Here is a 22539-nt window from a genome sequence, read left to right as displayed (position 1 = left end):
AAATACTTAAAGGGTATTAACGTAGAACAAAATCTTTTCCAGAGAAAGGAAAATGGTAAAACCAGAGGACATAATTTGAGGTTGAGGGGTGGTAGATTCAGGGGGAATGTTAGGAAATTCTACTTTACGGAGAGGGTGGTGGATGCCTGGAATGCGCTCCCGAGAGAGGTGGTGGAGAGTAAAACTGTGACTGAGTTCAAAGAGGCGTGGGATGAACACAGAAGATTTAGAATCAGAAAATAATATTAAAGATTGAACTAGGCCAGTTACTGGGCAGACTTGTACGGTCTGTGTCTGTGTATGGCCGTTTGGTGGAGGATGGGCAGGGGAGGGCTTCAATGGCTGGGAGGGTGTAGATGGGCTGGAGTAAGTCTTAACAGAGATTTTGGCAGTTGGAACCCAAGCACAGTACCGGGTAAAGCTTTGGATTCTTGCCCAGAAATAGCTAAGAAGAAAAAATTAAAAAAAAAAAAAAAATTTAAATTGAATCAGGTTGGGCAGACTGGATGGACCATCCGGGTCTTTATCTGCCGTCATCTACTATGTTACTATGTTAAATGGTCATATCAAACCTTATAAAACACAGTCCTATCTTTATGTGGTGTCACTTAGGTGCTGACTATTGCACTTAACTGCATAAGAGAGAGCTGGCCAAAGAAATCCATATATTCAATGCTGGTGCCAAGACACGGCCTGGTAGTGGATATCTGGGAATAATTCCAGCAGCAGCTAAAAAAATGTTTACCACTGCCAGCTGAATATCTACCCCTAGTTAAATGGGATAAGTACATAAAAAAAAAAAATCAAAATACATAGAAATGGCAAGTGGGTGTAGCCTGGGTGTGTTTGGGGTGAAACTAGGGCATGCCTTGAAGATACACGCTTATTCACCATTTCAAAAGGGAAATAAATATCAGATTTGCATTTGCTGTCAGGCATGTCTAGGTTTTTGTAAACAGCTCTGATTGCGCAATTAGGGGATTAGGGGAGGTTGCACTTTTAATCTTCCACTTCTTACTATAAGGGCTCATTTTCAAAGCACTTAGACACACAAAATACATAGAAATCTATGGTTCTCTGTGTGTCTAAGGGGCTAGATTCACTAAACCCCACTTACCTTTCCAATCCGTTTCCGATCCGTGTCCGAGTCGTCCCAGCCAACCAATTCAGGAAGCCTCAACATGCAAATTATCTCGATCAGTGGCACGCCCCCACAGTGACTACACGGATCGCTGTAGAGCAGTGGTCTCAAAGTTGCGGCCCGCCAGGTATTATTTTGAGGCCCTCAGTATGTTTATCATAATCACAAAAGCAAAATAAAAGTTTCTTGATCCTATGTCTCTAGCTATAAATTACAATATTATTATTAGGACTTAGCCAAAAGGAAAGATTTATAAACTATAAACCTTATAACCCATTCTGAGCTACTGGGAGGATGGGATAGAAATTGAATTAAATAAAATAAAGAGTTTTACCTCATGCAAAATTGTCATTTCTTTAATAAGACATTAACAATTTTTTTTCTGAGGCCCTCCAAGTACCTACAAATCCAAAATGTGGCCCTGCAAAGGGTTTGAGTTTGAGACCACTGCTGTAGAGCGATCCTGACACATGCGCAGACCATCTTCTTTGCCTGTAGATGGTCTGCGCAAGCGCTTGCTCTCCTGACTTCTCTCTGACAACACGGAACAGAAGAAAAAAAAAATCAGCTGCAGAAAACACGGCTGCACAGCGATCCAGTGCTGTTTGAATAAACCGGCCCACCTCCAGCCTTGTAGCAGGAAGAAAGAAAACAACGGGGAAAAGCTACAAAAGCCCCCGAGAAGTCCTGCTTATAGCCCCATGGTATTAATATGTTTAATGAAGGTGCTTGGGCAAAGCTGAATGGAGAGAGTTTCAGTACAAGAAAGGCAGAAAGTACTGCTGTATGAGAGTCATGCTGGCAAAAGCTGAACGTTTCCAAGTACTAGAACAGCAAGAGGCTGTCGAGCAAGGCCGGCCTACGGCATGCCCAGGTGAGGCACCGACTCAGGGCGTCAAAAGTCTGTCTCACTGACCCAGCATTCTAATTGGCGAAAGCATGTTTTGCTATAACCACTGTACTCTCTTCTCTACATGGCCACCGGCACAGGTTTAAACATGAAAACAGGTTCTTTCTTTTCTTGTATTTAAACCAGCAGCGGTGCTGGATGTTGCTCAGGGAGGAGAGCACAGCAGCGAGAGCAAAACAACACGCTCCTGCCGCTGTTTAAAGGGCAGGGGGGAGGGCGACACAACCCCTCGAGCATGTACTGTTTGAATTTCGGTGATCAGAAGTGCTGCAGGAAAGGCTTTGCACTGGGCTAACGGAGCAAGGCGGCAGAGAACTGGGGAAGCAGAGAGTAGGGCGCTTTTGATTGGTTTTTTTTCAGGGTGGCAGAGAGCAGGGCAGTCGGAAAAGACGTGAGCGACTGGTCCTCAGCAGTCGCTCACGTTTGGATCGGCCAGCCCAATCGATTTTGTTTGGTGAATCGCTGCAGGAATGCATTTCCCCTCATTTGCATGTTGGAATCGGATCGGGTGCGGACAAGATCGGCCAGAAGGTTAGTGAATCGGGTCGGAGTCGCAAACCGATCGGGACACGATCGGTCAGTTTAGTGAATCTGGCCCTAAGTGCTTTGAAAATGAGACTCTAAAATAACATTTTGGAGAATGACCATCCTCATGACATAGATATGAATGTAAAGCTGCCAACAGAGAAAATACTATGGTTAAAATATGGTCTCATATCCATTCTCCTACAGATCATCATTGATGGAATTGATCATTTGATCTGACGCCTTTTTGTTTTCGTAATTGGTGAAATTTGTATTGACTCGATATACTGACATTTTATATTGGGGGGGATGCTTATGATGTTGTCCAGTCATGTCTATGCTATATGTGGAAATCATAGGGAAACAAGATTTTATGTATGTGATATGTAAACCGCATAGTCATATGTGGTATACAGATTTTTTCCTGATATATATATTTATACATTGCATGAGTGGATAATGCTCTATCTTATTTTAAATAACATTATTTCATCAAGGATTGTTTTCTGTGTCTCTTTTCCTTTGGTTTAGTTGATTTGTTTTTTATTCATTTTTGTAAAATTTCCATACAAGTTGATGAAATGAAATAAGTCAGTTAACCCTCCATTGCCCTGGCAACAGTGTTGGATGAGATCTGCCAATGATGCCAGTCTAGGTCATGACCACCCCCCCATACAAGCATATGTTGGACAGCATCTACACAAGTAGTCGGGGTACCTTAAGGGAATTTTTCAAGTACCTTTCTTATTTCTAATCTTAATGTATATTTTCTGTAAACCGCTTAGAACCTAACGGATGTAGCGGTATATAAGAAATAAATTACATTACATTACATTACATTATTGTGTGGTCACCAGGAATCATCTTGACTCAAGGATAGATCTGGATCTGGGTTCTTAATGGTGTTAAGACTTTAGATTTATTGTTAATGTGTTGTAATTATTGAGGAGAGTGGGATTTTAGTTTTAGTATTTTTGTGCAGTGCAAGCCCTTATAAAATAAACACCAGATTTATTTAACTAATCTCTGGAGTGTGGTCAGACCATATACTTTTGGGATAGTGGGTCAGTTAAGAAGAGTAGCTATTTAAGTGTGTGTTTTCACTTCACTTTAGTTTACTATGGCAATAGCATTTATATAGGAACTTGACACCTAGGGCTCCTTTTACAAAGGTGCGTTAGGGCCTTAACGCGCGGAATAGCGCGCGCTAGCCGCTACCGCCTCCTCTTGAGCAGGCGGTAGCTATTCGGCTAGCGTGCACTAATCTGGTGCGTGCGCTAAAAACGCTAGCGCAACTTTGTAAAAGGAGCCCCTAGTAGCAGTCCTGCAAGAATAGCAACATTTTGAACCCAGCACTGGCAGAATGATAGGTGATTGATCCTGCCCTGGTACCACTAGATACCAGGGATTTGAATAGGTAGGCACAAGGGGAGGGAGAGGCCTATGAGGGTTTATGATGGGGGAAGCTCCTTGGAAGGGGAGGAGTTATGGGGAGGGCTTCAGGAGGGGCTTCAGGAAGTGGGTTGCCTTTAGGATGTGGTTTTGGTAGAACCAGGAGAAGTTTGATCTCTCTATCCCTGTCCCATCCTCTCGAGTTCTATTTCTGCCCCATTTCTGGAAGCTCTGTCCTCATCTGTACAAGTCTCAAACACTTTAAAGTCATAAGTGTTCGAAGCTTTTGCAGTTATGGCAGATCTTGCAGGAAAGGGACAGGGACATAGACAGAACTCACAGGTAAGGGACAGGGATATTGAAATCCCGCAGGGATGGGGCAAATTTGTCCCTGTGTCTTCTTTTAAGTCACCCCTCACCCCAGGGCTGTTCCAAGCCACAACTTCGCCCTGTGCAACCATACACTATGGTACTCCTCCATCCCCTCAGACTGCCTCCCTGTTTCCCTCCCGCTTCACCCAAACACATAATTCAGCATCTCCATCCATATCACGCTCACCCTCCCCCCCCACCAGAATCCACCTCTTTCCAAAGCCCCCCACTACAGGCAAAAGCCCATGTTCAGCAGGAACAGCAATGCTCAATGGAGCCTCCCGCTCCAGCATGATCAGGCACTGATGGGTCCTGACTACACAGCAACAGGAATAGGAAGTGCATGTCAAAGGGGGTGGGATGCATCTGAGCAGAACGCTCCATGGAGTACTGCCGCACCCACTGAATATGGTCCCCACCAGCATATTGAAGTCAAGGAGGACCCCAGGAGGAAAGGGGCAGGAAAGGGATAAGTAGATACTCTGCACTGTGTACTTGGGAGATGGGGCAGGAGAGAGGCACTCTGTGCAGCCTAAGCCCAAGTAGATTTAGCGCTCCCACCTCTCTTGCACCCTGTATGAGCGCACTGCTCACACATACCATGCTACATCCCTGCCCCCCCTCCTTTGAAATGTGGCCTGAGAGCACTGGGCTGTGGATTAGCAGCCTAATGCTCCCATGCAGGAAAAATAACTCCAGTTTTGAGCTGGCATTATTTTTCCTGGAATAGCACAGCTTGCAGTATTTTGCATGCATTTGTATGCTTTGCATCTCATTATTGTGTTTTCCTCAGTAATTTAAATTAAAGTGGATTATTTTTCCAGGAATGAACAGGTTGTGGTGTTTTGCATGTTTTGTATCTCATTAGTATGTATCCAGTGGTAATTTAAATTAATAAGTGTTAAAGTAATATAACCCATGTTATTGCTATTTAATGTGCCTTAAGAGGCAAATAGCATGCATTATTGCTATAATGTTCCTTAATAACTTCCCTACTTACATGTTTTATAGAATAGGGAAGAAATAAGTACATTTCAGAGGTGAAAGGATTAAACAGTAGGTTGCTTGATTGCAGCTATAAAGGCCACTATGCCACTGCCCCGAGAGGGCTCAATAGAAGATCAAGTAGCTTGGTGGGATTTGGAGATGAAGAGGATTATTGATGATCTTGCCCTCTTCAGGAATCTACTAGATAAATTAAAAGAAGAGCACCCTGGTGTAGTGAGGATTTAAGAGTCTTAAAATGTCAATCTAGATAGGAAATGGTATAAGGCTTATAGAAAGGAAGTGAAAGAATAATACAGGTGTCATATGAAACTTTATAAGCAAAAATACCTATAACACCTGAACGTAATGTACTGGAAACAGGCTATAGTCCACCCAACAAATCAAGGATCCCCTAAAGCTGGTCCATCACTTATCATCACTTATCAAACATCAGTTTCTAAACTTTTGGAAAAAATTGTTGCTGAATAGCTCTCTAGCTTTTTAGATAAGGCAGAGGCAGGCAGGCACCTTCCTGGCAGCTATATGCTCGAAACTGGCAGGCATAGTTTTCTTTAAAAAAAGAATAAAGACATGGGACAGTGACCCCCACTAGTCATTTCATGATATGGCAGTTTATAAAGGACTGGGCATCTGAAGTTGCAAGGGGACCTGACCGTAGATGTCCCATTACACATAAGATCCTGGCTAGCTAGTGCCCTCATTGGAAAAACGTATGTTTTGATCAGTTTGAAGTTGCTCTCTTCAGATATGCTTTTTCCTTGGCATTTTTTGAGGCCTTTAGAATAGATAAGTTAGTAACCAATAACCCAAGGCAGGTAGACCCATCTGGCATTTTAATTAGGGACATACACCTAAAGGGCTGCATATTACAATCCGCAGATCTAAAATTGATCAAGCAGCCAAGGGGCAGCAGCTCCTCTTAAGAAAGATACCGAGTCACCCGGTTTGCTCCATTCAAAATTTAGTCAATTTGTCCATTAGGTGTGGAGTACATAAAAATTTGCTCTTGCTAACCTGTTACCAGTTTGCTCGAGTTCTTAGGTTTGACCTAGACAGCTTAGGGTTAAAAGACACACATGTCATTACATATTCCTTCAGAACTGGAGCAGCGGCCTTGGCTAGTCATCTAGGCTTATCGAGGGAACAAATTATGGCCAATGGTAGATGGTCTTCTAATAGGTATAGGGCTAGGCTATATATTTGATCTAACATGTGCTAAACGTTGTATTTACCCCTGTCTACACCACCAAAAAATTTGTTTTTCTTTTTCTTTTTCTCTGGCAGGTCTGTGTGTTGTTTGGATAAGCGACCAATCTCCCCTTTGGGGGAATGGCTGGACTTTACCTCAGTGGACGTCTCAGTGGAATGATTAAACCAGCATGGCATGAGATGAGATCAGTTAATGCCACAATGTTAATTCAGTTGAACATGCACAAACCTCCTCGGGCAATGACTTAGCATCTATGCTGAACGTGGAGCTCATAAAAATGACATTCTTGAGCTAAGAAGATTGTGCCCAATGATGCACTTGGTTTTGTCCAACATTATTCCATACAGAGTATGGAGAGGATAAAGATGACATAAAACAAGGAAAATTATTATTATTATTATGATTCAGACGTTCAAATATTTGAAGGATATTAACGTAGAACGAAATTTTTTCCAGAGAAAGGAAAATGATAAAACCAGAGGACATAATTTGAGGTTGAGGGGTGGTAGATTCAAAGGCAATGTTAGGAAATTCTACTTTACGGAGAGGGTGGTGGATGCCTGGAATGCGCTCCTGAGAGAGGTGGTGGAGAGTAAAACTGTGACTGAGTTCAAAGAAGCGTGGGATGAACACAGAGGATCTAGAATCAGAAAATAATATTAAATATTGAACTAAGGCCAGTTCTGGCAGACTTGCATGGTCTGTGTCTGTGTATGGCTGTTTGGTGGGGGATGGGCTGGGGAGTGCTTCAGTGGCTAGGAGGGTATAGATGGACTGGAGTAGGTTTTAATGGAGATTTTGGCACTTGGAACCCAAGCACAGTACCAGGTAGAGCTTTAGATTCTTGCCCAGAAATAGCTAAGAAGAAAAAATAAAAAATTTTTTAAATTGAATCAGGTTGGGCAGACTGGATGGACCATTCGGGTCTTTATCTGCTGTCATCTACTATGTTATTATGTTACTATGTAACAGTGGAAAGGACAAGGCAAAAAACTAATAGATGGATGCTCAAATTCATGAAGACAATACAGTGGAGCAGCAAAACACACAACCTATCGCTCTGACGGAATTCACATGTCAGACATAGGTCTATACAAAATACAGTAATGGCAATAATAAATCTTCAGACCTCCACCAGATACAACTTTATCAAAACGACCACTGGAGAATCCAAAATATTTTGTAATATATATTCTTTAACCGAGAGTTAAAGAATATATATTACAAAATATTTTGGATTCTCCAGTGGTCGTTTTGATAAAGTTGTATCTGGTGGAGGTCTGAAGATTTATTATTGCCATTACTGTATTTTGTATTCTCCAGTGGTCGTTTTGATAAAGACATAGGTCTAGACATATTTAATAGTGATATCCAGGATACCATCGTCCAACATTGGTCTCCCTACCTAAAGAAGGATATAAAACTGCTGGAGAGGGTGCAGAGACGAGCAACCAAACTAGTGAAGGGTATGGAGAAACTGGTATATGAGGATCGACTTAAAACACTGGGATTGTTCTCCCTTGAGAAAAGGAAACTGCGTGGGGATATGATCGAGACCTTCAAAATACTGAAAGGAATCGACAAAATAGAGCAGAGAAGATTATTTACATTGTCCAATTTGACACGGACAAGAGGACATGAAATGAAGCTAAGGGGGGACAAGTTCAGGACTAATGTCAGAAAGTTCTGCTTCACACAGAGAGTGGTTGGCATCTGGAATACTCTCCCAGGGGAGATTATTGCAGAATCGACAGTCCTAGGCTTCAAAAGCAAACTAGATGCATATCTCCTTGAGAGAGGCATATAAAGTATGGTTGGCTATAAAATAAACCAGGTGTATACCTGGCAGGGCCTCCGCGTGTGCGGATCGCCGGACTTGATGGACCGAAGGTCTGATCCGGAGATGGCGCTTCTTATGTTCTTATGTTCAGAGAAGGAGGGCTGCAGCCAGGGGCCCGTGACAAGTGAGAGTTCACTGTCTTGGGTCTTGGCATTAGGTGTGGGACTGACCCAAGTACAAGATCAAATCGGGGCAGGGCCATCAGATGGGGCAGTGAGGGACAGGAGCAGTACCCTCTAAAGTGGTGCTCAAGTACTGTTCTTTTACAGGGGCTGGACCCAAGTTCATAGTTAATACAGCATAGCTCGGATCCAAGATGGCCGCACGAGGAGTTGTTTGAGCTTCACTCTCCCTGAAGCTCCTTAAAATATCTTTGTCTACTGTAATTATTTACCTGGTTTATAATGCCGAAGAGGAGGGGACGCAGCGCTGCTGGAGCCTCGCAGCGCTCCAGAACGGCCGTCTTCGGAAACATCGAGGAGCTGATGAGGAGAATGCAGGGCACGCCGACAGCTTCGGGGAGTTCCCCGCGGGAGACGCATGGTGGAGGCGCATCTGTGTCGCTCTCCATGGGGCCGGAGACATCGTTGAGTCCCGAAGTAAGGTCACCTCCCCCACGCCCGCAGTCAACCAGTTCCCCGCGAGAGGAGGTACTTCCTGAGGTCGGAGTTCACCTCCTCCCGGAGGCTAAGGAGAACAACGGGGGAACTGTGTGGCAGGACTCCCTGCTGGTGCAGAGGAGTCTGAGCGAGGAGACTGAGGAGGAAGCGGTGGGGGATGAGAGAATTCGACAGACTGCTGTAGGAGACACGCTGCCAGAGGGTGAGCTAACCAAATTAAAATTACAACCTTTACAACCTTTTCAAATTGAGAAGCCCTGAGAGGTTACATTAGATTCTCTGTGGGATCTTGTGGCCAATTTGGCAAGATCTATAAACCTACAACTACAACAATTAGAAAAGAAACTTAATAACCATGAAATTGAGATTAAAAATTTAAAGACTGGACTTGAGGACTCAAAAACTTCAGTACAGAATGTCTGTCAAGAATTAAAAGTCTCCCAACAAATTACTGAGACATTAATTAAAGACAATACTAACCTAAGAAGGAAGATGGAGGCAATGGAAAATTTCTCTCGTAATAATAATCTCAGACTGATAAATTTCCCTAGGGTTCCTATGATAGCCCCAAGGGAAATGTTGAAACGTTATATGACGGAAGTATTGGAACTTTCTGAAGAGTCGTTACCACCATTTACGCAGGTCTATTACCTTCCAAATAAAACTCAAGACCAACAACAACAGAAAATGGGACCTGATTTAATGAACATATCTAATATTTTGGAAACGTCTGATAGAGAATTGATGACCCCAGCCACTTTACTTATGACAGTAGCTCTCGCACCAGATAAAAACTGGTTGCTGAGACTATTCTTTAAAAATAAACACAAAGAATTTTTAGGTTGTAAAATTCAGATGTTCCCAGATTTGGCTAGGGATACACAGAGAAGGAGACGAGAATTTTTGTTAAGGAAACCTGGTGTTATATCTCTGGGGGCGACCTTTTACTTGCGACATCCATGTAAATGTGTTGTTAATTATCATTCTCATAAATATGTTTTCTTTGAGCCATCTCAACTGACAACCTTTCTCTCAACTGCACCTCTGGAGAAAGAAAGTGCTTAGTTTAAGAAAGGGTGCTTTAATCTCATTCAACTAGTTATTGCTTGGTTTAAATATAATTTCTTTGATTCGCCTATTACCCCTCTTGGATCTGATTGAGGACTTGAGTAGAAATTTATGCTTATATTTGATATTCTTTTATATATCTTTTCAATTGTATTAATTTCATGCTGAATTTCCTTTCTGTACAAGTTTTATGCTTGATTATATTGAAAAATTCAATAAATATTAAATAACAAAAAAAAAACCAAAACAAAAAAAAAAACAGCATAGCTCACTCAAGAGACGACAGTTACACTTCCCCTGCTTGGACAGTGGGGGGAGGTCAGAGAGCCCAGGTGAGCTTGTGACGGCTGCCCATGAGTCAGAGAAAATAACAATGAACGGAGGGAGGGGGCAACCGGGCGGGGATGTCTGATTATATGGAGAGTCCCCTCTGCTTATTGCAAAGTGAAAACAAAACTCAAAGTAAGTCCTAGTGGCCCTCAGACATGCAAGTGGTCAGGTATGAACCTACAAACATAGTTGTACTTAGGATCGTTAAGTTATGTTTGAATTATATGTTCTGTAATATTAATAATCAAAAATTAAATCAATTGGAGAAAAAATCTTTTATAATTCACCTAGTAAATAATATAACATTAACTGTGAATCAAAAAATATTTGAAATATATCTTAAATTATTCTAAAATAATTTATAGAGTGCTCAGTGTGAAATCTTATTCAAAACCAACAGGTTAATAGAATGAAGATGTAATAACATTCCATCATTGCACTCACCTACCTACCAGCCCTGTCTGATTGATTGTTTGTAAATTATTCAGGTTAAATAGTGATGATGAAGAAATAAAGATGAATACTTAGCTGAATGTTGTAGATAAATAAGTATCTCCTCCATAAGATATATTCTTAGATTCAGCTCATTAATACTGGAGGTAGTGTGATGAAGTCTTTTTTGTATATATAACTCGCTGGTTTAGTAGAAAATGTGAAAAAAGTGAGTCTCCAATCCACCATTAAAAATAGTACATCTCAGCATAAAGCTAAAACTCCTTGTAGTGAAAGTAATCCAACATTTCCTCAACACCGATCGTGTTTCACTATGTTTTGCGTCATCAGGAGGAAATAACTGAAAAAATAAACATATATAACAGTTCTCAAAAACCTAAACTAAATGATCTATAAAAACACTGTTACGTCTTGATGTCAGACGTCACATGCTGATACAACCTTTCAGTAGGAAGCTCCTGTCGGCGTATTCTCTCCATTGTGTGGTCCGAAGGTACTTTATTTGTTAAGTTTTGAAGAAAAATTTATTGAATAGTTTAGGTTTTTGAGAACTGTTATATATGTTTATTTTTTCAGTTATTTCCTCCTGATGACGCAAAACATAGTGAAACACGATCGGTGTTGAGGAAATGTTGGATTACTTTCACTACAAGGAGTTTTAGCTTTATGCTGAGATGTACTATTTTTAATGGTGGATTGGAGACTCACTTTTTTCACATTTTCTACTAAACCAGCGAGTTATATATACAAAAAAGACTTCATCACACTACCTCCAGTATTAATGAGCTGAATCTAAGAATATATCTTATGGAGGAGATACTTATTTATCTACAACATTCAGCTAAGTATTCATCTTTATTTCTTCATCATCACTATTTAACCTGAATAATTTACAAACAATCAATCAGACAGGGCTGGTAGGTAGGTGAGTGCAATGATGGAATGTTATTACATCTTCATTCTATTAACCTGTTGGTTTTGAATAAGATTTCACACTGAGCACTCTATAAATTATTTTAGAATAATTTAAGATATATTTCAAATATTTTTTGATTCACAGTTAATGTTATATCTGTAATATTAATAATCATGTTCAATAACTTGGCTGTGGCCTTACAATAAAATTCCCAATGAATAGAGTGGAGTGTTTCTCGGGCCAATACATGGGGTACTGGACAGAAGGAAGGAGGAGAAGGGGAGCGTAGTTGCTACCTACCATGATTTGAGATAATTGTATTCCATCCAAGGCAACCTATGTGTGTAGCTTAGTTCTCTGTGGCACCAGATCAACTTTTAGTCTGAGTGTGTTTTTTTTTCCACCAGTTTGGGCAAAATCTTTTTTCATTGTGACAGTTTTTAAATCTTTTATACTGAACTACAAGATTTTCTGACCTCTGACACAGGCGGAGACACCGAAACACAGCCCATGTCGGATCCTTCATTAAATAGGATTACCCGGAACTTGAAAGCCCTTTCTCTAAAAGCAGCCAAAGATTAGTTGCTGGCAGGTGCCTAGATCTCAACTACCAGTGACTAACTTAAGGGTTTTAATTGGTTCTAAACGGTGCAATAATTGGTTGCGCCATTAAAAACCAAAACATAATCAGAACCAAATATTGGACATTAGGCAGCCTCCTGAACTGGTGCCTAGGTCCATGGCATTTAGGATTGTCTAGTGACATTGAAAGCTGGAAATGGGCGTGTTTAGGGGCAGTGCTGGGTTTCGGTGTCACTAGGTGACGCTAGCCACTATTCAGGAAGGACCTTAGGTGTCACAAATGTAGGCCTGTAAAACCCTGGCCTACATTTCTGGTGCCTAGAGTCCTTGGGAGCTGTGATTCTGGAAGCAGTGCCTATCGGTGATTGACATGTGGCAGGGGCCTGCCACATCAGGTACCACTTACAGAATCCGGGCCTTTGTCTTTTCTTGTTTCCCTTTGTGGTTTGTACTTTGAATCCCTCTTCTTTTCTACCATCCAAGGCAAACAGGCATTCACTCATTGCACAGCCAGTATTAATTACCGAGTACACCTGTATGAAAATGGATTCAGGAAAGAGGAAAAGCTGAGGCCAACACAAGCAGCAGCTCGGAGATGCTGCCCACTGCTGCCAAAGATTCTGAAGAAGTACACCTGGGGGAGAGCATGTGAGGAGGAAGAAAGGAAAAGTATGTTGGGGTGGATGGGGTGTGCACAAGACGAGGAAGAGTGGGGGGCGCAAGACGAAGCAGTGCCAGCCGCCACTGCCCCAGGCATCTCCTTCCCTTGCTACGCTGCTGCTTAAGATGGGCATGTTGAGCATAAATACATCTAGCTCAAATTGAATCAGAAATGTTGGTTGTTTTTCTTGTTCAATTATGGCTGTGAGCTAGACAGTTTTTTGAGACATATTCGGCAAAATATCTCAATTCGTACTTAGATGTCATATCGAAAATGTGTTCCATAGGGTCAGTAGAATGGAATTTTACCATTTTTTCACAGATCTCATGTTTTTCATGTACTATAGCCTAAAAGCTGCAGGTAGTTATAATTAGGTATGTGATTGCTAGGGTTAATTACATTTTTATTGATAAATGTTTATGTTTTAAAGAACTAGTTAGTCCATATCCGAGACTGAAATTTTGCAGGATCATACAGTTGATATCCATCTATCTTGTGGTATAAATGTGTCACATATCCCACTTTTGGTGACTTTTTGCTGAGTGGGTGACAAATACTTTAGATATGAATAAATGACAGCCAGTTGATGCAGTATGTTTAGATTTTCAGAGAGCTGTTGACAAAGTTCCCACATTAGAGACTTTAGGAAATTAAAATGTCATGGGATAGTACAGCTGATCTAGGCACCTAACTTTAGGCATCATTTACAGAATTAGGCCTGGATTCTATAAATGGCGTCCCGATTGTAGGCAGTGGTAGGCATTCTACTGCTGTCTAACCAGCCCTTTGGGACACACGTTTAAAAAAAAAAAAAAAAAAAGGTCCTGAGGTAGGCCGCCTACATTGGAGGTGCCTCCGGGAGCCTAGGGAGGCGCGCAAGCCCACCTAAGCTCGCCTAAGGCTAGGCATGGGCGTGGTTTGCGTGGTCAGACTTAACTGGCCATGGCTTAGTGGGCAAAGATAGACTTACTTTTAATGTGGCCTTATTTGCCCAATAAGCCTGGCCCCTTAAGTTCTGAATATCGGGACCTATGCAGTCATGCCCCTCCAGAATGCCTCCAACATCATGGTATTTTTTTGGTGTTCGTGAGGCATTTCCAGCAGTGACAACTGGTTAAATGCTGCTGAAAATGACCAGTTAGCTGCTGCGATTTGAGTTAACTGGTTGGCGGCCATACCCAGCCAGTGAACTCGTGCTGAATATTGTTCAATACAGTATTTTATGAGGTATGTGTGTGAAGGTGTGCTCTGTCCAAGCTCCGCCCAAACTCTGCCAATGTCAATGCCTACCTGTACAGTATGCACATTGAATATTGGTGGATATTTACTGAATAGCACATAGGTCAAAACATATATATATTTATTGAAATCCAACCAATTGCAGCAAAGGCAAAAAAAAACCCCCATGCAAGACCAAAATAGAAAAGAGCAATACCTACTTCACAATCACTGTACAAGGTTGCTTTTGTTTATGGATCTGCCCCCTTCCTCCCTATACCAAACTTCTCTCCCCCCTCCCCCCACAATATCACTTATTAGCAATTTCTTCCTTCTGCCCCCTTTCCTCTGACATTAATGCACAACTCCCCTGCTTTCTTTCCCCTGAATCTAATACCACAGCTTCCTTCCCCTGAAATGTGTTTTATTTTTCTCTCTCAAATGATGCAGCTTACCTCAGAGGGAGTGACTGAAGAGCCATTGTTGAGTGCTTTTCGCAGCAAATCTGTAAGAGAAATAGCCGTGACATAGCACCTCTTTCAGTAGTACAAGTTAATATAGTAACATTCTCAGTGACCGAGTTAAAGCCAAAAATGAGACAAGGACTAGGGGACACTCAATGAAGTTACAGGGAAATACTTTTAAAACCAATAGGAGGAAATATTTTTTCACTCAGAGAATAGTTAAGCTCTGGAACGCATTGCCAGAGGTTGTGGTAAGAGTGGATAGCGTAGCTGGTTTTAAGAAAAGTTTGGACAAGTTCCTGGAGGAAAAGTCCATAGTCTGTTATTGAAAAAGACATGGGGGAAGCCACTACTTGCCCTGGATTGATAGCATGGAATATTGCTATTCCTTGGGTTTTAGCCAGGTACTAGTGACCTGGATTGGCCACCGTGAGAACGGGCTACTGGGCTTGATGAGCGATTGGTCTGACCCAGTAAGGATGTTCTTATGTTCTTATGACACAGTGCCACATTAAGTGAGTAACACTGTGATGGAGAAATAGGCCAAGACACACACCCTCACAGATTTCCTGTTATGGAACTCTTGCAACCTCATGGTTCATGGCAATAAAAATTAGTCAATGTTACATCGTCTGAAAGCAAATTCCAAAACTTACCGTGCTCAATAGGACTAATTCCTCTTGGCAGAGAACATGGCTAAAATTAGAGGTATCAGTATTCAAAGTGCTGTTAACTGGATAAGAGAGGGTCTTATCTGGTTAACTCATGATGACTGGGCCATGAGGGAATATTCAGTGGCACTTACCTGGCAATTGTGTGTGTGGTCCGTTGTGGGGTCAGGGCAGATTTGGCACTTAACAGGATAAATGCTGAGATTCAGCCTTGAACTGGATAAGTTAACTGGGTAAACAGGACCACATAAATAATAGTCCTGCCTTTGCCTGGTTTAGCTTATTCAATTAAGGGCTGAATATTGGCACTTATTTGGTGAAGTGCTAGTCAACCACACATACCTGGATATTTAGTTCTGCTACCCAGACATGTCCTAGAATTTAATATCTGGCAGACTATTACCCCCAGAGCTATTTTCCTTGTATACAGCATACAGAAATCTGCCTCGGCATATACCAAGGATCCAAGCAGGGTGGACTGACAATGAACTGAGACCCTAGACATCTGCAGAAAATCACTAGGGGTGTGAAGTTAGTGCATTATAGGGAAGAACAAGCAACTGAGACATTGAGAAGGGCATCGTGCCCCATATGAGTACTAAGACACTGTAGGGGTAAATAGTATCAGATGTCCATGTTTTATGAGATACACCAGTGCTAACTAGTGCTGCCCGATTCAGGAAAAAAAATTTTGATTTGATTTGATTCGATTCAGCCTATTGAATTGATTTTTCGATTTGTTTCGATTCAATTTTCATGCCCAATTGGGTATTTTTTTTAAAAAACATCCTGGTGGGTTTATTTTATAACCTCTTCACCACTTTTATAGCCTCTTCACCCCCTTTGCCTTTTCCTAACCACACTGGCGCTGTGGTGTAAACAAACAAAAAAAGACCTTTTCCTCTCTCTGTTAAATCCTAGCTCACATTTGTGGTCTAACACCAGCTCTGGAAGGATACACGTTTCAAATCTGACATATTGTAATCACAAAACAGAAAATAAAATTATTTTTTCTACCTTTTGTTGATCCCAGGCTCTGGTTGTCCTCTGATAACTTGCTGGGTGTTAGCGATCTTTGCAAGCTGCCATTGGGTCTTATGAGCTGTCTTCCTGGAGCAAATGGTAAAAGAGCCGACAAGAGGCGACGCCACCTTGGACTTGGTCCTAAATGGTCTCACCGGACCGATAACAGAAGTAGAAGTCATGGTTCCACTGGGAACGAGTGATCACAATGTAATCAACTTTAAACTTGACATCGGGAAAGGGAAACATGCCAAAACCTTAACCACCACCTTAAACTTTAAAAAGGGTAAATACGATTGCATGAGAGCCATGGTAACAAAACGACTCGAGAAGATGGTGGACAAACTTGAAACAGTAGATCAGGCATGGTGCCTATTGAAAAATACTATTGCAGAAGCACAAGATCTCTACATTCCGAGGATTTCCAAAGATCGGAGAACTAAAAGCAAAGGAGAACCGGCATGGCTTACCATAAAGGTGAAGGAAGCCATAAAAGAAAAGAAGGACTCTTTCAAAAAATGGAAATGCACGAAGACAACCGAAGCCTGGAACAAACATAAAGATGAACAGAAGAAATGTCACAAGGCGGTGAGGGAAGCAAAACAGGACTATGAGGAAAAAATAGCCCGGGAGGCCAAAAACTTCAAGCCCTTCTTTAGATACGTGAAAGGGAAAAAACCTGCAAAAGAGGCAGTGGGACCCCTGGACGACAAGGGAAGAAAAGGGTACATCAAGGAAGATAAACAAATCGCAGACAAACTAAATTCCTTCTTTGCGTCCGTCTTTACAAAGGAGGACACCTCAACAATACCTGAAGCGGAGAAACTGTTTACAGGAGAAATAGAGGACAGCCTCACCACATTTGAAGTGAACTTAGATCAGATATACTACCAGATCGACAAACTTAAAAGTGACAAATCCCCTGGACCGGATGAAATTCACCCGAGAGTTTTGAAGGAATTGAAGGTTGAAATCGGAGAGTTATTGCAAAAACTTGCAAACCTGTCAATCAGAACTGGTCAGATACCAGACGACTGGAGGAAAGCGAACGTCACGCCAATTTTCAAGAAAGGATCGAGAGGAGAACCGGGCAACTATAGACCTGTGAGTCTTACGTCTGTCCCCGGCAAGATGATTGAATCACTGATCAAGGATAGCATAGTTCAGCACTTGGACACACACGACTTGATGAAACCCAGTCAACATGGATTCAGGAAAGCGAAATCGTGTTTGACGAATTTACTCCAATTCTTTGAGACCGTAAACAAGCAAATTGATAGTGGAAAGCCGGTGGACATAATATACTTGGACTTCCAGAAAGCATTTGATAAAGTCCCACACGAAAGACTTCTCAGGAAACTACAAAGCCATGGCATAGAGGGAGATATACAAAGATGGATAGGCAAATGGCTGGATAACAGGAAGCAGAGAGTGGGCATTAATGGGAAGTTCTCCGACTGGGAGAAAGTGACTAGTGGTGTACCCCAGGGCTCGGTACTTGGGCCGATCCTTTTTAATATTTATATCAATGACCTGGAAAACGGAACATCCAGTGAGATCATCAAGTTTGCAGACGACACAAAACTCTGCCGGGCAATCAGATCGCAGGAGGACAGTGAGGAACTCCAGAGAGATTTGTGTCGGTTAGAAAAATGGGCGGAGAAATGGCAGATGAAGTTCAACGTGGAGAAATGCAAGGTAATGCATTTAGGCAGTAAAAATAAGGAATACGAGTACAGAATGTCAGGTGCAACTCTGGGAAAAAGTGAACAAGAAAGGGATCTGGGTGTACTGATAGATAGGACCCTGAAGCCGTCGGCACAATGCGCGGCAGCGGCAAAGAAGGCAAATAGAATGTTGGGCATGATAAAGAAAGGAATCTCAAGTAGATCGGAGAAAGTTATAATGCCGCTTTATAGGGCAATGGTCAGACCCCACTTGGAATACTGTGTCCAACATTGGTCTCCCTACCTAAAGAAAGATATAAAACTGCTGGAGAGGGTGCAGAGACGAGCGACTAAACTGGTGAAGGGTATGGAGAAACTGGAATATGAGGATCGACTTAAAACACTGGGATTGTTCTCCCTTGAGAAGAGGAGACTGCGTGGGGATATGATCGAGACCTTCAAAATACTGAAAGGAATCGACAAAATAGAGCAGAGATTATTTACATTGTCCAATTTGACGCGGACAAGAGGACATGAAATGAAGCTAAGGGGGGACAAGTTCAGGACTAATATCAGGAAGTTCTGCTTCACACAGAGAGTGGTTGACATCTGGAATACTCTCCCAGGAGAGATTATTGCACAATCGACAGTCCTAGGCTTCAAAAGCAAAATAGATGCATATCTCCTTGAGAGAGGCATATAAAGATATGGTTGGCTATAAAATAAGCCAGGTGTATACCTGGCAGGGCCTCCGCGTGTGCGGATCGCCGGACTTGATGGACCGAAGGTCTGATCCGGAGATGGCGCTTCTTATGTTCTTATGTTATGTTCTTATGTTCTCTCTGCCGCGGTCCCGCCTCCTCCTCTGACATCAGAGGAGGGGTGGGACCGTGGCAGAGAGAAGACAGCTCAGAAGACCCGACGGCAGCTTGCAAATATCGCTAACACTAGCGATCTTATGCAGGCTGATTGAATGAGGTAAATTGATGGCAGGAGGCCAGGGGGGAAGCCGGACAGAAGCACTGACACTCCCCACTCGCCCTCTAAAGCAGAAGCGGCAGTGGCCAGCCAGCAAGAGGCAGTGCTGCCGATCCTGCTTTAGGGGGCGAATGGGGAGGGTCAGACGCCGAATCGGGAGGCCGATTTTTGTGGCTTTTGAATCGATTCGAACCGATTCACCTGAAATGAATCAGTGAATCGATTCGAATCGTGAATCGGGCAGCACTAGTGCTAACCTTTGTGTACCTTCTTGGGGAAGAACAAAGGCCAACACATCTAGTTCTCATGATTAAGTCTAGAGAATGACATGGGGACAGATTTTTCCCCATCCCCACAGGAACTCAAATTTCCTGTCCTGTCCCTGTGAGTTTTGTCGCTGTCTCTGTCCCATTCCTGTAAGCTCTGCCTTAAATGCACAAGCTTCAAACACTTATGATTTTAAAGTGTTAGAGGCTTGTGCAGATGAGGATGGAGCTTGCAGGAATGGGACAGGGACAGGAAAAGAATTTGAGGGGATGGGATGGGAAAATAAGTTCCCGCGGATATGGGGAAAAATTTGTCCCCGTGTCATTCTCTAATTAGGTCTGCATTTTCTGCAAGGTAATGGGTTTTGCTAACATGATTAATAACAATGTGATTAATGGCATATGTAACTGATTCATATGATTTACCAGCTTCTTTATTTCTGTTATTCAAAAAAGCATTATGTTTGCTTGTTCATATTTTCTAATCTTATTATTGTTAAAAACTATTATTACTTCCTACTATTAATAAGTGCTCAGTCTTTTATCTCCTGCATTGGAGCCACAGCGAGATCATTCCAGGACCATCATTGCACTTATAAGTCCCTCATTGTGTTTTATGTCTGATCTCAAAATATTAATCATCCAGCCTGTGCTCGTATGTTTTCCTTTTACTCTTTTCTAGTAATAAATATGGCACTTATCTTGTTCAGCATGGATGATCGAGTCCGTGGCTCCTCAGTCTTCTTTTTCTTTGCCAATGTGAAATAAATAAATAAATATGTGCAATATGTGCAATTGTGCAAATATGCTGACGTGATTTTTCTCTGCTCCCCAACTCAGTCCTGAGTTTCGCCGTGTAGGCTTCTTCAGGAGGATATTTACTGATGCTTTGGTGGGGTGACATCTTGCTGCTTTCCAGCCCTCTGCTGGTGTAGACTTCCTTCAGAACCATTCAGTCTATAGTCATATGAATCAATAACACAGGAATACTGGCAATATAGATCTTATACTCCTAATTATTTAAAGTTTTACTATATGTAACCGATGACATGTTGATTGACAGCTGCTTGTGCAACATTGATCCAAATCCTAATAAAAGGTACACGACAATAAAAATTACAAACTCAAGGAAATCTGATCACGTCACTCGACTCAAGGAAATTTGATCACATCACTCCACTTCTTAAAAATGCATACTGGCTACTGATCTCTTACAGAATCACTTATAAAATAGCCCTCTTAGCCTTTAAAATTGAACACTCGAAATTACCATCTTTTCTGAATAAACTTCTAATTCCGCATTCAACACCAAGGCCACTAAAATCAGCACCTTCTTTCAATTCCATCATTAAAGATTATAAATACAAGATGAACAGAAATTTTTTTGGTTACAGTGCCCCAAATATGGAATTATTTATCAATTCATTTGAGAGAAAAAACTACTCTGGAGAGATTTAAAGGCGCCCTTAAGACCTTTTTGTATATTGACGCTTTTGACCAATAAAAAAGTTCAATTCTAACAGAGACTGATCCAATCTCCACAACCTCTATCCTGCTACTTCCAAACTCAATGGTATCTTAGGCAGCATTAATCCCTCCCTAACATTTTACCCCTTTATGTTCTTTTCATGAAAATTGTAATTCTACCCTTTCATCCTGTCAGTCTAGCATTGCTAGCAATCAGCATTTTGGTTGCGCTAACCAATGTCAGCAAAGGCCTATGGGACATTATGTCAATCTGACTCTGGAATGTTGATGCAGTTAACATAAGAAACAAAAGAACATAAGAAGTGCCTCTGCTGGGTCAGATCAGAGGTCCATCGTGCCCAGCAGTCCGCTCGCACAGCGGCCCAATAGGTCCAGGACCTGTGTAGTAGTCCTCTATCTATACCCCTCTATCCCCTTTTCCTTCAGAAAATTGTCCAATCCTTTCTTGAACCCTAATACCATACTCTGTCCTATCACGCCCTATGGAAGTGCATTCCAGGTGTCCACCACCCGTTGGGTGAAGAAAAACTTCCTAGCATTGGTTTTGAATATGTCCCCTTTCAACTTTTCCAAATGCCCTCTCGTTCTTGTAGTTTTAGAATCTGCCCCTCTCCACTTTCTCTATGCCCTTCATGTTCTTGTAAGTCTCTATCATATCCCCTCTAATTCTCCTCTTCTCCAGGGAAAAGAGCCCCAGTTTCTCCAGTCTCTCAGTGTATGAAAGGTTTTCCATACCTTTTATCAAACGTGTCGCTCTCCTCTGAACCCTCTCGAGTATCACCATATCCTTCTTAAGGTATGGCGACCAATATTGGACGCAGTACTCCAGAAGTGGATGCAAAATCGCCTAATACAACAGCAGGATAACTTCTTTTGTTCTGGTTGTAATACCCTTCTTGATTATACCTAGCATTCTATTCACTCTCTTAGCGGCCGCTGTGCACTGTGACGTCGGCTTCATTGTTTTGTCCACAATTACCCCCCAAGTCCCTTTCTTGGGTACTCTCACTCAATAACATCCCTTCCATCATATAGCTGTACCTCGGGTTTCTGCTTCCTACATGCAATACTTTACATTTCTCTACATTGAACTTCATCTGCCATCTCGTCGCCCACTCCCCTAGTTTGTTCAGGTCCCTTTGTAATTTTTCGCAGTCCTCTTTAGTCTGAGCACCACTAAATAGTTAGACCCTAAATGCTCCTGCACAGAATTCACATAATCGAAAGAGAAAAACATCCAAAAAACGGCCTAAGTTGGCACTTGGACAAACATTTCTCAAAAATGTCCAAGCGCCAAAAATAAAAATGGGTTTTGGACGTATTTCTAAACGACCTAGGCCTTCATAGTGCCGCTCAATGTCCAAAGCTAAACGTGGCGTTTCAGGAGGCGTGTCGAGGGCGGGAGTTGGGCAGGCGTGGGCTGGCTTAGACTTAGTCATACAGCATGTATAACCGAAAGTTATACAGCCCAGGATTGACGGAACTTGGACGTTGTGACTTAGACCATATAAAACATGGTCTAAGTCACAAAAACCCACCTAAAGTCACCAGATAAGCACTGCAAACACATAACAAAGACCCCCCACACAATACCCCAGTGATCACCAACCCCCCCACCCCCATAAAAATTTTATTCACAACTTTAAATTTCAGCCTCCAGACCATCATCACCTGGCTGCTTGGCATAGGAAAGCCTAGTTATCCAGCCCAGAGGCAGCTTAAGTCATCTTGGTGGT

General features: G+C 42.1%; 1 protein-coding gene across 1 annotated transcript in view; it reads right to left on the bottom strand.

Moving 5' to 3' along the window:
- PROM2 (prominin 2) overlaps positions 1-1246 on the bottom strand; it is a 159283-nt gene extending 158037 nt beyond the window's left edge. Inside the window, exon 1 of the mRNA XM_033950017.1 lies at positions 1118-1246. Within this exon, the coding sequence (XP_033805908.1) occupies positions 1118-1183 (66 nt within the window). The 5' untranslated portion in view covers positions 1184-1246. The remainder of the gene's footprint in view (positions 1-1117) is intronic.
- Positions 1247-22539: the final 21293 nt, after the last annotated feature.

Source organism: Geotrypetes seraphini, chromosome 6 (genome assembly GCF_902459505.1).
Source record: "Geotrypetes seraphini chromosome 6, aGeoSer1.1, whole genome shotgun sequence".
Lineage (NCBI taxonomy): Eukaryota > Metazoa > Chordata > Amphibia > Gymnophiona > Dermophiidae > Geotrypetes > Geotrypetes seraphini.
The sequence above is the reverse complement of the archived record's forward strand: the minus strand, read 5'-3'. Positions and strand labels throughout refer to the sequence as shown.